This window comes from Halictus rubicundus, chromosome 2 (assembly GCF_050948215.1).
Source record: "Halictus rubicundus isolate RS-2024b chromosome 2, iyHalRubi1_principal, whole genome shotgun sequence".
In the NCBI taxonomy this organism is placed as follows: Eukaryota; Metazoa; Arthropoda; class Insecta; order Hymenoptera; family Halictidae; genus Halictus; species Halictus rubicundus.
This window is the reverse complement of record NC_135150.1, coordinates 25812740-25829068: the sequence shown is the minus strand read 5'-3', so window position 1 is coordinate 25829068 and position 16329 is coordinate 25812740. Positions and strand designations below refer to the sequence as shown.

Sequence of the window (16329 nt, the reverse complement as noted above, 5' to 3'; positions counted from 1 at the left end):
CTGGTTAACCTGGTTAACCTTGGTTAACCTTGGTAACCCTGGTAAATAACCTTTTCTTCTCTCCTGGAAATTCATCAGTTTTCAATGCGATAGTTATGTAATTATTCCGTCTGTAATTTAAGACTTAGGGGTCTATAAATCATATGGGTTATTACAAGTAGGTTAAACTGTTAGCTGGCAAAAAGAATTTTCAAAATAAGTTGTTTAACACTAAGTCATATGGACTAATCTGATGTCTTTTAAATGAAATTTTTAAGGGATACATCTTAAGTAATAGAGAAACATGTGAAATTCACATGTACAAGCAAATATTTAATAACAATATTTTAATGTTAAATAAACAAATTTTTCGTTCACTGGACCACTGTCGCAAAAATGCAACAGGTATTGTTTCGCAGTGGTTCGCAATGAACGCTATAAAAATAGTTTATGTAAGATAAAAAAAAATGGTTATTAAATATTTTTTGATACATAAAGAATTAATAAATCATATGCATTTCACATTTTTCTTTATTATTTAGAAATATTCCTCATAAAATTCACCTAATACATCAAACACACCGTAATTCCCGTACGATTCATTCTTGGAAATTTTGAAAGATATTTAAGTTTAAATTGCGGCCAAGGGGTATCGAAGTGTGACGAGATTTTTTACACAAAGTTAGTTCAATATTATACCTCGCCAAAACGATCAGAGCCAGACCAAAATCTGTTAAAGGATTTGTTGTATGCTTCCATAAATAAAAAAATGAGCACTCGAAAAAACTTTGCACTCGAGCGGTGACTCTGATGTGCCACTAAAAACTGTTGCGGCATTATTTCAAAGAAAGTACAACAAATATTACAAAATATTTGTCCCATTACAAAATTTGCATTTAATAGATTACTAAACATTTAAATATTATACGTGGAAATCGGATCAATTTCCTACGAATAAAATGAATATATTCTAAGACGGAAGAAACATTTAGTTTTAGAAATAGAATAGCGTCGAGTGCAAAGGGTTAATTTTCAACAACTTAAAAAAAAAATTATTTTTGCCAAATAAGCATAGCACCTATGGCAATCTTTCCACAAATTCCCAAACAAATTCGTCGGATAGTTTCGTTTTTACAGATTCTTTGCCGGTGTTTGGCCATTTGTCACCACAGTGCGACGCGACAAGCGTGGCGCGGATAGATACAGGTATGATACAGGTGCGACCAGGTAGCGTTCACGGCGATCGGAGATGGGATAGTCTTGAGTCCCGGCCGCGATTGGACTCCGAACTTGATTAGTCGTCGAGCGTGCACCGTGGCGCACGCTTCAAAGCATTCGCTTGCAGCTGCACGCGACTCGGTCGATGTTTGTCAACGTCGATCCGATCGACAAGGCCCGTCTTCGTCGAACCGTGATCAATCGAATCGATTTAATCGCGATTTCGTGTGCCAGCATCCTGGCAGAAGCAAACACGAGAGAGGATCTTCGGCAACGAAAACCACGATGAAACGGCCACGGTAAACCGAACTCTCTCTCTCTCTCGGTTCGAAGCAGCAAGATCAGGCCCGGAAAATTAATTTGAGAAGAACTCATCACTATGCGGTGACCATCGCAGTCGAAGAAAGCCGTCCGTCCATCATGAGGTGCTTCAAGAATTTTTTCCAGCACACGTGGCACCCGCAGCAGGTAATTTTGTTCGTCCAACGAGCAGCTGGTTAGCGAGTCGTGGTAATGATTTTCGCATTTGAACGGCCGCGCAAGTACATGGTAAATTATGCGTCGCGAAACGCGGCCGAATGTTTTGAAACTGTCGCGTTTCGGTCGACGCGCTTCTTTGCATCGCGTTGGCGTGACCTCGCGCGTCTCGGATAATCGTAGATAACAACGGATAATCAACGCTCGTTCTCTCCGTTCCTCGGGAGAAACGAATTCCGAATTACCAATTACGAGTGACGTATTGTTGTCTCTCGCAGTTGCTTTTCGTGGACTCCACGGTGCATAATCGGCAACCGTATCGGTAGCCTTGACGGTCTCCGATAACGCAACAACTTTCATTCTTCGACGCGTTCGACGGGAATCCGTTGGTACCTTCGGTTCTCGGCTAGACCGAGAACCGGTTGCCGATCGGTTCCGCGGATTCCGCTGTCAATCTGCGATCTCCGAGAAAACATAAAATGGTGACGAGAATCGAGCGGAATCTGCGAGCTCTCTATCGTTCGACGACCGACTTCAGCCGATTCGCGTGGTTGTTGCTCGCGACCCCACGGCCCATGGGGTTAAATTTCGACCGATGCGATCGACTCGCGGGGATTCCCTCTTTCGTTTCGGTGTTTACCTCGCGTAGGATTTTCCAGCTCGAACGGACAGCTTCGGAGCGACGCGAAACATGAGCCTCGGCGGATTGCGCAAGGTACTCTTATCTAGGATCCTTCCGGAGAGTCTATAGAGAGACTATAATTCTCGAGAATTCTCGAGAATTTTTAATAAAGTAAAAATATATTGGGAAACTTTTACCAAACTTTTATAAAGTGAAACATTACGCTTTTGTTTTGAAATGACTTCTTAAGAAGCATAATGCGTCTAATGTAGAATCAGACAATCTACTTCTTTTTTTGTAACAAAAACTGTAGCCGTAGAAAAATTTCTTTCATTTTGTGTGGATGTTGGCTTTATCGTACACAGAACATCCAAAAGTTGCTGAAGATTGGGTGTCCTTTTTCCAGTGGACTCAAAAATTTGGAATTCCTTTGTTAGAGTCCGGAATTGATTTTCTTCTGCCGCTAAACTCTTGACACTAAATTCTTGAAGGCTGTCTGCAATTTCTAATTCTAACTGTATTTCCAGTGGTAGTTCCTCATTCTGAGAATCTGAAAGTTTTTCACTATTTTCATAAGAATCATTGTTATATTTTCCAAAAAGTCTGCTTAGAATTTGTTTCGCCATTTTATACATATCTGCCTTGGATGTTAAATAAAAAAGTGTATCTTCTGAATCTTTTTGCAGAGATTCTGGATTATGCAGATATTTTATAAGGGATACAATAATCTTGTCTCTTCTTTTAGATACTTCTTCTTTAATAACAACAAGAAACTCATTACTCAATTCAGTATTCAGTTTTTCTAAAGTTTTAAATAAGAATTTAAGAGAATTTAACACTAGGTTTACGGAGCACTAAAAGTGACTATTTTACATTACGTTATAAAATAAACAAGAATGTGCTGCCCAAATTTTTAGCCATTTTTGTTTTAATGACATACCCAAAGGAATAATTTTGTTGATTAATTTCTCATGGATGTATCCTTAGAGTCTTAAGACTTGTAAATTAAAAGTATTAGAACCCGTCATTTTGACGGGTCCCGTAAACCTAGTGTTAAGAATTTATATGTTATAAAATAAATGAGATTCATAAGAATTTTCCTAGATTTAAATTTCTCGAGAAATGAGAAATAATCAATCATAAAATTTCTTGAGAAATTCTCGAGAAGGAACACTAGTCGCATCCTTGAGACCTGTTGCGCCTGCGCATCCGCTCGTTCAACAATTCTATTAGGTCGTCCCATAAGTTCGTGCCGTGTATATGTTTACATTATTCACCATTGAAAAGTATTTTAACACTAGATTTACGGGACCCGTCAAAATGACAGATTCTTATATTTTTAACACGTTCGCGGACGCAAATGCTATTGCATTCATTTTCATAGTGATGCAAAATGACGTGAATGCTATAGCATTCAAATGTTAAAGCCAATTTTTATTCATTTAATTTTATACAACCTTAAGTTTTTGTAATTAATATACATTTTAAATTCAAATTTGTTTTTGTAATTAATATACATTTCGAATTGAAATTTGTTTTTGTAATTAATATACATTTCGAATTGAAATTTGTTTTTGTAATTAATATACATTTCGAATTGAAATTTGTTTTTGTAATTAATATACATTTCGAATTGAAACTTGTTTTTGTAATTAATATACATTTCAAATTGAAATTTGTTTTTGTAATTAATATACATTTCATTTGTCATTACTAATGACAGTTAACTTATTATTATTGTTTATTTCTAATCAGATTTTGGATAGTACAACTAGTTTCACGAAAAATTGCTTGTCTATTTTTGTAGCTCACTGAAATTTTTACTGTCCGTGAACGTGTTAATTTACGAATACTGAGATCATAAAGATGCATCCATGAGGAATTATTTAACGCATTGATTTTTCTGGGTAAACACTATTTAAAAAATGGCTACAAATTTTAATAGATATATTCATATTATTTTTATAAATTAATGTAAACTAGTCATTTTAATGCTCCGTAAACCTAGTGTTAATGAAAAACCGCAGAAATTTTATAGTGACGACATGATGTCTTAGCCAAAAAGGTCAGAAGAGGTTGTGAAATGAAAGGGTGATTACTAGATTGCGGATCTTTATGCAAAAAACATTTGCATTGATTGCAAGACACAGGAGCGAAATAAAAATTTCCTACTTCTTTTAATTATTTTAGTAATCTAAAACCAATACGCTGGTGCCCTTAAATGTTTTTAATATGTCCACTGTTTTAAATAGTCCCTAACCATTTTTGTCATAAATGCATAAAATCCGCAGTCTAGTGATTAAATATTTGATTTTTAGAATTCAAATGGTACAAGAATAAACGGCACCAACTTATGAGACGACCCAATATATTTCCAGATTTTGTTTACCTCCACGGTAATTGCAACTCGACCGTCCCTGCGTCGCGAAAAGATTGCCGGGAATCGCGGTACATGCTCGCGCGATTTCACATAATGCTCTTATAATTTACCTTATAATTTATTAATTATAGTTTATCGATGCTACGTGTAACCGAAACGCAAGCGACCGAATAACATTTATGGCTTTTAGGGAACTATTGCTCCAACCCGCGGCGCTCGTCGATTCAGAAATAATAAGTTTCTTCATGCGCGTCCTCGAATAATCCGACGTTTCGCGACGTGGGTTTTTAACGGAACCGGGAGATTACGCTTGCAATGTACTCTGCGCTCGATCTAAGCGCATTATCTCCTTCACCGAAAACACATGAACCGGTAAGCTGAAATCGCGGTAGATTCACGGGCGAACGTCGCGATACTCGCGATCGATCGGCGGCATCGCTCGAAGAAACGACTGATAGGAAGAAGCAAGTTGATAAGGTCCGAGATAATGGACGTCGGCCAACGAAACACGGCCGCGGCCCGTCGTTCGTCATTCGTCATCCGCCGCGGCGCGCCGCAACCATAACCGTAACCGGTCAGCCGGTCAGTCCGTACGGTATCGCGTTCCAGTGAACTACCACCTTCGCGCGATGTAGGCTCCCTCTGCGAATCGTTTTCACCTCGTACATCAATCAAATCGGAAGCAATCGCGCGACAACTGTACGACCAGATCATTAAATGATTAAAAAAGTTCATTCGTTTTCGGACCTCGATGCTCCCTCGCGATAAACTACAGAAGCTGTCTTGCGATTCACATTGGTGACCTTGGTGACTTTGGTTTACGAAGACTGGAGATCGTAAAATCGGGGCAGTCGCCGATCAAAAGGAGTAGCCTTTCCGTGGGACAACGAACATATTCAACCGCGAAGAAAAGCATGCGCAACGAGAAGAACCGTCGCTCCAGAAACAAGTATGTTTCTATAGTCTGTTCCAGTGCTTCGTCAAATGTAGCTCTCATGGGTCCCCTTCGTCGTACCACACGGAAATTATACATAAGTAGACGTCGCAGCAGGGTCGGCCGACCCTCGCGATCGAATTAGACGGAGGGTTCACGAATCGTTGACCCGGTCAATTTCCGACGCGACCTTTCGTGCCGGGTCGCGCGCTGCGAGCTCCGATACGTCGCATCGCTCAGATTTCTGCTTCCTCGAAGACTATACTAGGCAGGCCAGACGCTGAGGGTCTATAAACGCTGGACACAAAAACAGGGTAAAGAAATTCTGTCGGCAGAATTTCTTTTCACATCACAGTATTCAATAGATTGTTAAACATTTAAACATTACATGTGGAAATCGGATCAGATTCCTGTGAATAAAATGAATATATTCTAAGACGGAAGAAACATTTAGTTTTAGGAATAGAATAGCGCCGAGTGCAATGGGTTAATGTTTAACAACCTTTTTAACAAAATTATTTTTGCCAAATAAGCATTGTACCTATGGCAATCTTTATGGCTGGACACAAAAAGAGAGTAAACAAATTCTGTCGGCAGAATTTCTTTTCACATTACAGTACTCAATAGATTGCTAAACATTTAAACATTACATGTGGAAATCGGATCAGATTCCTGTGAATAAAATGAATATATTCTAAGACGGAAGAAACATTTAGTTTTAGAAATAGAATAGCGCCGAGTGCAAAGGGTTGATGTTTAACAAACTTTTTAAAAAAATTATTTTTGCCAAATAAGCATTGTACCTATGGCAATCTTTATGGCTGGACACAGAAACAGGGTAAACAAATTCTGTCGGCAGAATTTCTTTTCACATTACAGTACTCAATAGATTGCTAAACATTTAAACATTACATGTGGAAATCGGATCAGTTTCCTGTGAATAAAATGAATATATTCTAAGACGGAAGAAATATTTAGTTTTAGGAATAGAATAGCGCAGAGTGCAGAGGGTTGATGTTTAACAACCTTTTTAACAAAATTATTTTTGCCAAATAAGCATTGTACCTATGGCAATCTTTATGGCTGGACACAAAAAGAGAGTAAACAAATTCTGTCGGCAGAATTTCTTTTCACATTACAGTATTCAATAGATTGTTAAACATTTAAACATTACATGTGGAAATCGGATCAGATTCCTGTGAATAAAATGAATATATTCTAAGACGGAAGAAACATTTAGTTTTAGAAATAGCATAGCGCCGAGTGCAGAGGGTTGATGTTTAACAACCTTTTTAACAAAATTATTTTTGCCAAATAAGCATTGTACCTATGGCAATCTTTATGGCTGGACACAGAAACAGGGTAAACAAATTCTGTCAGCAGAATTTCTTTTCACATTACAGTACTCAATAGATTGCTAAACATTTAAACATTACATGTGGAAATCGGATCAGATTCCTGTGAATAAAATGAATATATTCTAAGACGGAAGAAATATTTAGTTTTACGAATAGAATAGCGCCGAGTGCAGAGGGTTGATGTTTAACAACCTTTTTAACAAAATTATTTTTGCCAAATAAGCATTGTACCTATGGCAATCTTTATGACTGGTCACAAAAACAGGGTAAACAAATTCTGTCAGCAGAATTTCTTTTCTTCTGTATCTAGCTGGTATACACCCTCAGCGTCTGACCTGCCTAGTATAACCCGACCCTAAATCGCATTTTCCTGCGACTCCACGGAGAACCACGAATACTCGAGGATGCGACGCCGAATGTTAAACGACGGACAGGATTCCTGTACTTCACGATGCGCGAGTACTTTAACCCTTAGCACTCGAAGGCACCGCTAAAAATTGCTGTATCATTGTTGAAAATATTTTTTACATTGTTAAATTTCGTTTGTATTGAATAAATTACTAAACATTGCATTATTGTACGAGTAAATTGTGCCACTTTTGTGTTTATAACATGACAAAAAATATATAGAAATATTCTAGGTCGGAAGAAATGTTTAAGTTAAAATAGCTTCGAGTGCAAAGAGTTAAATCAGGGTGTTTGCAAAACGAATAACAAGAAAGTTTGTCGCGATCTTTCGGGGAAGCTTGTGGTGAAAGGCCAGGAACGAACGAAATAGTTTAACACTAATCCTACCGACATTTCATCTATACCTAATCCTATCATGAGCGATCAAATGACCGTTTCAAAAAAAAATGTATCTTAATATAGAAAGACATGCTATGAAATTTTTTCGGAAAGAAAACAATAAAGAAAGTTGTGAGTATTGAAAAATGGGTTTTATGTACATTGTAGGAAAAGCCAATAAGTTACACGGCGATACAGCAACGTTGTATACGAGAAATTCTAAACGCAATTTCAAAAACGGTCATTTGACTGCGCGTTGGTAGGTTTAGCGTTAACACTAGGTTTACGGAGCACTAAAAGTGAGTATTTTACATTACTTCATCAAAATAAAAATTTTTAGCCATTTTTAACATAATATATACCCAAAGAAATAAATTTGTTGAGTAATTCCACGTAGATGGATCTTCACAATCTCAATAACCGTAAATTAAAAATATTAGAACCCGTCATTTTGACGGGTACCGTAAACCTAGTGTTGAACGTCTCCTTCGCGGAAATATTCACCGTTCGAGAGACGAGCGCTGGACGAATGCGAACACCCTGTGCATCGACGCTCGGTTCGGAGAAAATTTGTGCTGAAAGTACTTTCGAAAGAGCGATTAGCAGACACGGTGAACAGGCAACTTTGCCAATAACGACAGATATCGTCCGCAGATGGTGATAATGGGTTCGTTCGACTCCATATGGGACTGTCCGAATCTGAACCAGGTCACAAGCATGATGGGTTTGGTTTACGGAGCCGTGCCAAGTCCCGAACACAACTATTTCCCTCCAGAGAGTCGGATTCCAGACTCACACGTAACACGCCATGCATCCAATGCGTTCCTTTCACTTTGCGTCTTACGATTTACGCCTTAGCCTGTGATCGTGCCGGATGCGAATTCCAATCTCGCGAGACGCATACTGCTCGCCTCGTTTGTTTTGAATTTGACGCGATGCGTGGTCGCGAGGTCATTCGAAACGCAACGAAACGAGCGAGACAGCCAGCACACTGTCGCCACAGTGGTCTCAGTCGACGAATTAGGAGGAAAAAATACTATTTTTATTCCAAATTGAATGAGACCATGACGAAGACGATGCGACTAATAGTTTTCGAGATATGGTGATGCAATTTATGATTAAAAAATTTATAACTTACTGGGACAGATGATTATTTTTCAATTTATCATTCCTCTGATGATAATTCAGTGTTCTACTTTGCCCGTGGCTGTGCCCGCGGGCACCCGTTTCACTTGACAAATTTTGACCTCCTGCACTTTCTAGTAGGGCTGTGCGAGTACCCGAAAATGCGAGCCGAGCTTAGCTCGGCTCGATTGTGCGAGTCGAGTCGAGTACTCGCACGATGCGAGCTACTCGCAACGATGCGAGCTACTCGCACCGATGCGAGCTACTCGCAACGATGCGAGCTACTCGCACCGATGCGAGCTATCCGCACCGATGCGAGCTGCTCGCAACGAAGCGAACGGCTCGAAATAAAATCAGGCGTAAAATGACATGATGCGAGTTACAGCGGGAAGATCAGCACATCGATATTATCAAGCATTTTAGTATATTGACAATGCTAAATGTTTGCGATGTTTTATTATATATTTTGATAGTGAAATGTTGATTCAGAATTTGTATAACCCTTATTGAAAATAATTATGCAATAACAACTATTTCCTAGATTTATGTAAATAACTAGATGTGAAGAACGGTATTTTATATATTCCTTTATATTATACTCCGGGGTTCAGTGTACAGTCGTAAAAATTTGTTGTTGCAAAATTGTTTATAATGTTGAAAATTAACGTTAAACTTCGTTAAATAGTTTTTGAAGGAATGGATATATAAATATTGTATAATATTGATGTGTATTTATACGAGGTCGCCGCCGCGTCTACAATGTATGCTGGCGGTTCGTCGGCGTGCTCTTTGATCGGCGTGATCTTTGGTCGGCGTGACAGCTACTAGATGACATGTAATGAAAACTCAGGAAAAATTGCGTTATATAATTGCGTTAATTGTCTAGCTAGGAAGTAGATTGAACTTTGCTGCCACTACGAATTATTTGGTAGTTAGCATGATTTTGGACCATCGTATAAAAGATCGACTGTTATCCACGGAGAAGAGCCAACAATTGCAAATTGAAAAATGATTTCGAGATGAAAATCGGTAAACTTTTTACAAACATTAAAATATTAACTAAACAGAAAGTATGACGAGTGTTGAACGTAGACATCAGATCCTTTTAAAAGGACCTAGCCGATTTATGTTCAAAACTGCCCTTAGAGGTTTTTCAATGATTAATGAACAATTCGAAAGCTGACTAAGAAAAACCCCTCTGAGTAAAATTTCAACCCCCTATCTTGCCCATGAGGTTGGTTACAGGGTAAATTAGATTTCGCGCTTCTCCGCGTATTTTCCGCACTCTGATGCTTCCTAAAATTCTGAAAAAATGTGACATATTTTGGATTCTAAGGCTGACTTTTGATAATTTTTTCAGATTTTTTTGTTACAAACTGTGGTCGTAAAAAAATGAAAAACCTCCAAAAAATCGGAAAAATGCAGATTCTTCAAAAATGTGAAAACATACTATTCTACTGTTTAGTTCCTTGTTAAAGTACTATAACAGGCAGTGTCGTCAATTTTTTTTAGATTTTTTGTTGTGAGACATCATCGTCAAAAAACAATAAAAACCAAATTTTTTCGACGTTTTTGCTATTAGGAGGAAAGTTACATTTGTTGGTTTTATCGCAGATATATATTAAGTAATTTTTAGCATTATTAAATTGAAACAAGTAATTGTTTGACCTAAGAAATGTGATTTAAGAGAAAGAATAAATTGTATTTTGTGTGATATATACCAGAATGTTCGTAAAGTTTTGTAACATCGCCAGACGCGTCGAACTAAGGAGCGGATATGCTGGGGTTCTTATCCCGTCGGTGGTAAATGTTTTTTCCCATACATCATTTTTATTTTTTCAATTTCTTATATTATTTATTCATGTGATTTTAACAATATTTTTTTAATGTTCTAAAAATATTGAAGTAACATTGATTAGGCAATGAATATTTATATTATTGTGTTCGTCCACGATTTCCGCCAGATATGAAATTGCTTGTGAAAATTGGTAAGATTCCGTCAAAAGAATTTTGAAATCCACTTCTGTCATTTCCAGAAAATCAAGAAATCAATACTGTTTGAAATGGAATCTTTTTGCGGTTCCAATTGTTTTGACCATCTTAATCGGCTATGCCCTTTTAAATCTTATCACCTATACGTGCACAGTACCGAATGACAGGCTGTTGGAACTTCCAACTTGTGTGAAAGGTTGTATACTGGCACATATTGGCACGAATGCGTACAAATATATATCAATATTATACAATATTTATATATCCATTCCTTTCAAAAACTATTTAACGAAGTTTAACGTTAATTTTCAACATTATAAACAATTTTGCGACAATACATTTTTACGACTGTACACTGAACCGGAGTATAATATAAAGGAATATATAAAATACCGTTCTTCACATCTAGTTATTTACATAAATCTAGGAAATAGTTGTTATTGCATAATTATTTTCAATAAGGGTTATACAAATTCTGAATCAACATTTCACTATCAAAATATATAATAAAACATCGCAAACATTTAGCATTGTCAATATACTAAAATGCTTGATAATATCGATGTGCTGATCTTCCCGCTGTAACTCGCATCATGTCATTTTACGCCTGATTTTATTTCGAGCCGTTCGCTTCGTTGCGAGCAGCTCGCATCGGTGCGGATAGCTCGCATCGGTGCGGGTAGCTCGCATCGTTGCGAGTAGCTCGCATCGGTGCGAGTAGCTCGCATCGGTGCGAGCAGCTCGCATCGTGCGAGTACTCGACTCGACTCGAAAAGCGAGTCCCGGCTCGACTCGACCCGAGCTCGGCTCGCATATGCGAGCTTGGCTGCAGGCCTACTTTCTAGCTCGTTCTCTAAATAACACTGTCCAACAAAATTAAACTTTTTTCGAGTTTTGCAATACCTGTTGGGTGATTCTTATACACTTTGTCATCCCAAAACCGAATCTGAAAGTAGAATTGCTACATCACGCAACGTTTTCGAAAAATTTTGGTTTTTGTAAAAATGCCCGATTTTGATACGAAACGACGTGTTACGCAAAAGCTAGACACGCGAGAAAGTTCAAATTTGAGTCAAGAGATAGAGGGGACTCTCCTCTACATATGCATATAGTCAATTATATTTTTATGTACTTCCTAATAGTTGTAAATGGTTGTTAAAGTTTGAAAATGTACCGACGCGGGTACTTTGTACGCTCTATTTTTGTATTTATGTGAAAAATCCTTTGTCTAGCAGGAATTTACTATACAGGAATGCATTCTACAGACATTTCTGGTAAAGAAACCATTCACGAAAAGTATTTGGTTCCCTTAATGTACGAGAAGGATCAGAAAATGTTAATTGACAGCGTGTGCGCGACGCGTTCGCGCCAGACGGCCATTGCAGCCTTTTCGCGACTCGCCAGGGCCGTCGCTATGCGTAGTCGACGTTGGTACCACTCAAGTATGTCTTTGCTTACTATGCTTAATTAAATACATTTTTGGGTGCCAATCATTACAAAAGATTATAAAAATACGAGTTATATTCACATTTCATTGTGGAAATGCTTAATAAAGAAAATTGACCGCAGCAATGCGGTGACTGGAAAATTTTATTTTCAGTAATTGTTGTCTTATCTTTATAATTGTAATACCAATGGACATTCAAGATTCTGCGTCCCTGTGGGATGTACAGTACATAAAAAATTCACCGATACGTGTTTTTCTTTACCTTCAATTTTGAACTTTTTCCCTCCTAATTCATCGATTAGGACCACTGTCAAAACCAAACCGTGAATGTCCCGACGCGTGACCTTGTTGTGGTTTATGGCACGCGCTATTGGAAGTTAAATCGTAAGGCAAGGGGTTAATAGACTAACAAACTAATAAACTAATAGGGTACCGGTCGTTAAGCATCGGGGACAAAAAGCCGATTAACACATCTTGCGCGGGCACTTTGCCACCAAAGTCTCACCGTGTTGCATTCATTCTTGCAACGCACGTTTTGTATTTTTGCAACGCATGTCTATCCGATTTTATTGTAAAAATATCACAAAAACCCATCGATAACAATAATCCGTGAAAGACGACTTTAGTCGCATCCCGCTCAAGATGTGAAATCCGCACAAAACGATTTTAGTCGCTTCGTAAATGGGCTCCCGCTGGTTAGCTGCTTTGCACTACGGACCATTGTCGCCAGATTAGGGGATAAAGTTTCCCCCTCCCTGCCAGTGCTGGAGTCAGTGATTCGCGGTGGAAGCATGGGGAATACAGTGAAATCTCGTTGTATGTCAGTCCCGCCGTTCTTTTCACTGACACTCATACGAAATCGGTGGTTCTCGCCGTGCGTCCCATTTGAAATACACAGGGCACGCTGGAAAGCTAAGAGTCATACCGTTTGAAAGTCATAAGAAACCTATGACATACAAACGCTACTGACGTTCAAACGGAAGGAATATCCGTCTCCGATATAATGTTGCACAGAGAAGCTGACGTGAGCCCTCGTGAGTGCAGGCCTTTGAATGAAAAATTTAACTTCTTTATTATTAATTATTTTTTTATGAGACTTTCGCCAATATATTTGTGGCATTATTCTGATTAAAATGATACCAAACGCGATATAATTCGGATCACATTTGCACTAATTTCCCGTTAATGTAATTGTAATGGGAAGTAACTTTTATCGTTCGTTACACACGTAAATATCATCGGAATTATATCATATTTGGTTTCATTTTAATCAGAAAAATGCCACGAATTTGTCGGTAAAAGTTTCATAAAAAAAAATAACGTAAAATAAAGAAGTTTTGTAATTGGATTAGTAGTGGTATTCTATATCGGTCTCACACCGATATAGCCGACAATGTTATGGCCGCGACGGCTCTCGAGCTTCGGCCACCCACCGCGGTGGTGCGAGGTTTTCCACTGACTTGGAAACGCGAGGTTGGCACTGACATACAACGAGATTTCGCTGTACTGCTTACAAACGTAACGCGTACCTCCTCCAAACTCTTCCCGCACCCCGAGGGGTCCGCGTATCATGCTTTGAGAAACACTGTCCTAAGAGCTCGCAGTCCACATCGGTGCTCCCGATAGAGATTCTTTTAAAAGGCGCGCAACGACGGGACGACTGTTTTTTTTTCTTCTTTCGTTTCTTCTTGTCGTTTTATCGCGCAGATAAGAGCGCGCGGTAAAAGAGGAAACTGCGGTTTGACTGGACAAGAAGCCGCGGGTAAGCCACGCGTAAACCACGCGGAACAGATATGTTTGGTTATCATCTGTTTTCGCCTTCGGTAACACCTGCGCATTCGTCGCGCCTACTTTTTCGGTTCCGTTATTATACTACCGAATGAACGTTCCTCGCGGCGTCAACGATGTTATCGTTGATTCTTTCCTTGGTCGCGTGTCGCAACGTTGCTGAGGAATCGCGGCCGATTCTTCGCATCGTTCGGATTCGATTCTCGCGTTAACAAATCCTGTGAAAAAATCGTGTTCCCCGAGGGAGCGACGGCGCGGCGGTTCTCTGCCAACAAACAAGTCCATATCTCTCTGTTTTGACTTCTCGTAAGAATCCGAGCGTGAACAGCGGAGGTCTGCCGGCTCCGTCGGCTCGGTGCTCGTCGTTTGTCGCTCGTCGTTCGGAAGACGATAAGGCTCGTGCGCGTCGTCCCGTCCTCGATACGCGTCAATTATACCGCAATCGACGTTACTCGAAACGGTTCGCAGATGGATAGTCTGTCGCGGTTCGAGCTGACCACGACGGAGACGACAGGCAAGGAGGAGACCGAGCTGTCCGAGGTGAAGACTACGCTGCCGACCAACAATGTCGCCACCTCCACGGGGAAGTTCCAGCACGCGCAACAGATGCAACAGGCGCAGCCGGGCAGCATCCCCTGCAGGAACAGAGGGTGCAAGAACTTGTCCGGCCGGTCGGAGTCGCGACTCGAGAGCCCGTGGCACTTCCTCAAGACCGTCTTCCTGATCTCGATGATCGTCGCTCTCGTCCTCTGGGTGATCGTCTACACGTTCCTCGCGCAGTACCGAATTCTGTGAACCGGACCCCGCCACGGCGACGCAGACGATTCGAGCTCTCTCCACGCGTCCCGAAGTCTCGAATTAATTTACAAACTACGAATTAACAGCGCTTCCTCGTGTGTCGGTGATTTCGCGACTGTGACACCCACCACCGCCGTGTTACCGATCGTGGATTTCGGAAGGTTCAATTTACGATGTACAGTTTACATGGTGCAGAGGTCCTCCAACGAACGAAAACGAACCGCATTTTGTTATCTTGGCAAACAGTCCAGTACCGATAGACAGCGTTGACAGGCACTTCCTAAGTACATACTAGAATATCGTCCGGCAGGATTTCGATCCGTCCTGTACTCTTATGGGATGCGCGCGCGGTTACGTGTGGAACCATGCGCTCCCGTCCGAATGATCGCGATCATGCTTCGCAATTCGGTAGGATTCGCGTCGATCGGAATCGTCCGACGTTCCACCTGAAACCTAGTTTCAGCGCGTCGCGATCGTTTACGCTTCCGAGTACAGTGAAATCTCGTTGTATGTCAGTGCCGCCGTACTTGTCACTGACACTGATCGGAGGTTCTCGCCGAGCGTCCCATTTGAAACACATACGGAAACGGCAGATCGAGAATTTCTGTGTCCACGAACCGCGCGAGCATGTTTCGTGGGATTCGAAAGCGACGGTTGCGGTCGCGACAAAATTACGAAACGCTAGGAACGTTTCGCCACGATTATGCGCGAGCGGATAGATAATCGCTCGGCGATCGCTGGCGAAATTCCGCGGAAAAGTCGCGAGCCGTCGACCATGAATTCTTTCGGTCGCGCGTGAAAAAATGTAAAAATGCTTTTCAACTGTTTTCAACCGACAACGATTCCGAAAATACAGCTTCGCGAACGCGTTGCGTCACGGACAGCAGCGGCTCCCGATTAGGCTTCTACGCTGCATTCGAATAGTATTGCTAATTTTGTAATCGGTAGAACGTTCTTTTTTTTTTTAATCCATTGTTTGTTAATATTCGAATAAATCGCATCAGTCCGGAGAAACGTGATTCTAAGATGATTTTCAGACCCGACACCAAGTTCACGAAGGTTCCTTCGAATGTTTCTTTTCCGGCCGGATCGATCCCTCGATCGACCAGTTGATTCGCAGGGAAAGAGCCTTGAAGTTCGCCGGTTTTGTTAACCACGAATATATGACGCTCTGACAATTAGGCGAACCGCGTTTCCTTTGGATCCAATGAGAGTTTGATGGAAGATTTCATTTCTTCGAGCGAGACAACGCGTTGCCTGCTGTTCCCACGGAAACGGGATTCTACGCTATAAAACTGTAAACTACAAGCGACGCGTTTCGCGCGATGCCGAAGAAGGTGCGAGGGATGCACGGTCTCTCGGTATAACCAAACAAGGTCAGGAGAATTTGAGTTTTCACGAAATTTCTCTCTGGGAATAATATTT

General features: G+C 40.4%; 1 protein-coding gene across 4 annotated transcripts; it reads left to right on the top strand.

Moving 5' to 3' along the window:
• Window positions 1-1265: 1265 nt before the first annotated feature.
• LOC143365854 (uncharacterized) lies at window positions 1266-16310 on the top strand. 4 transcript variants are annotated; one of them, XM_076806429.1, is made up of 4 exons: window positions 1266-1665; window positions 5503-5625; window positions 8409-8552; window positions 14575-16310. In XM_076806429.1, the coding sequence occupies exons 3-4, from the start codon at window positions 8409-8411 to the stop codon at window positions 14899-14901; spliced, it is 471 nt and encodes a 156-aa protein (XP_076662544.1). In that variant the 5' UTR covers window positions 1266-1665; window positions 5503-5625; the 3' UTR covers window positions 14902-16310. The 4 variants fall into 4 exon arrangements, with proteins under 4 accessions (XP_076662544.1, XP_076662546.1, XP_076662545.1 ...); XM_076806430.1 differs by lacking the exon at window positions 1266-1665 and adding an exon at window positions 1926-2389; XM_076806431.1 differs by lacking the exons at window positions 5503-5625; window positions 8409-8552 and having other exon boundaries at window positions 1269-1665; window positions 14575-16307.
• The last annotated feature ends 19 nt before the right edge of the window (window positions 16311-16329 follow it).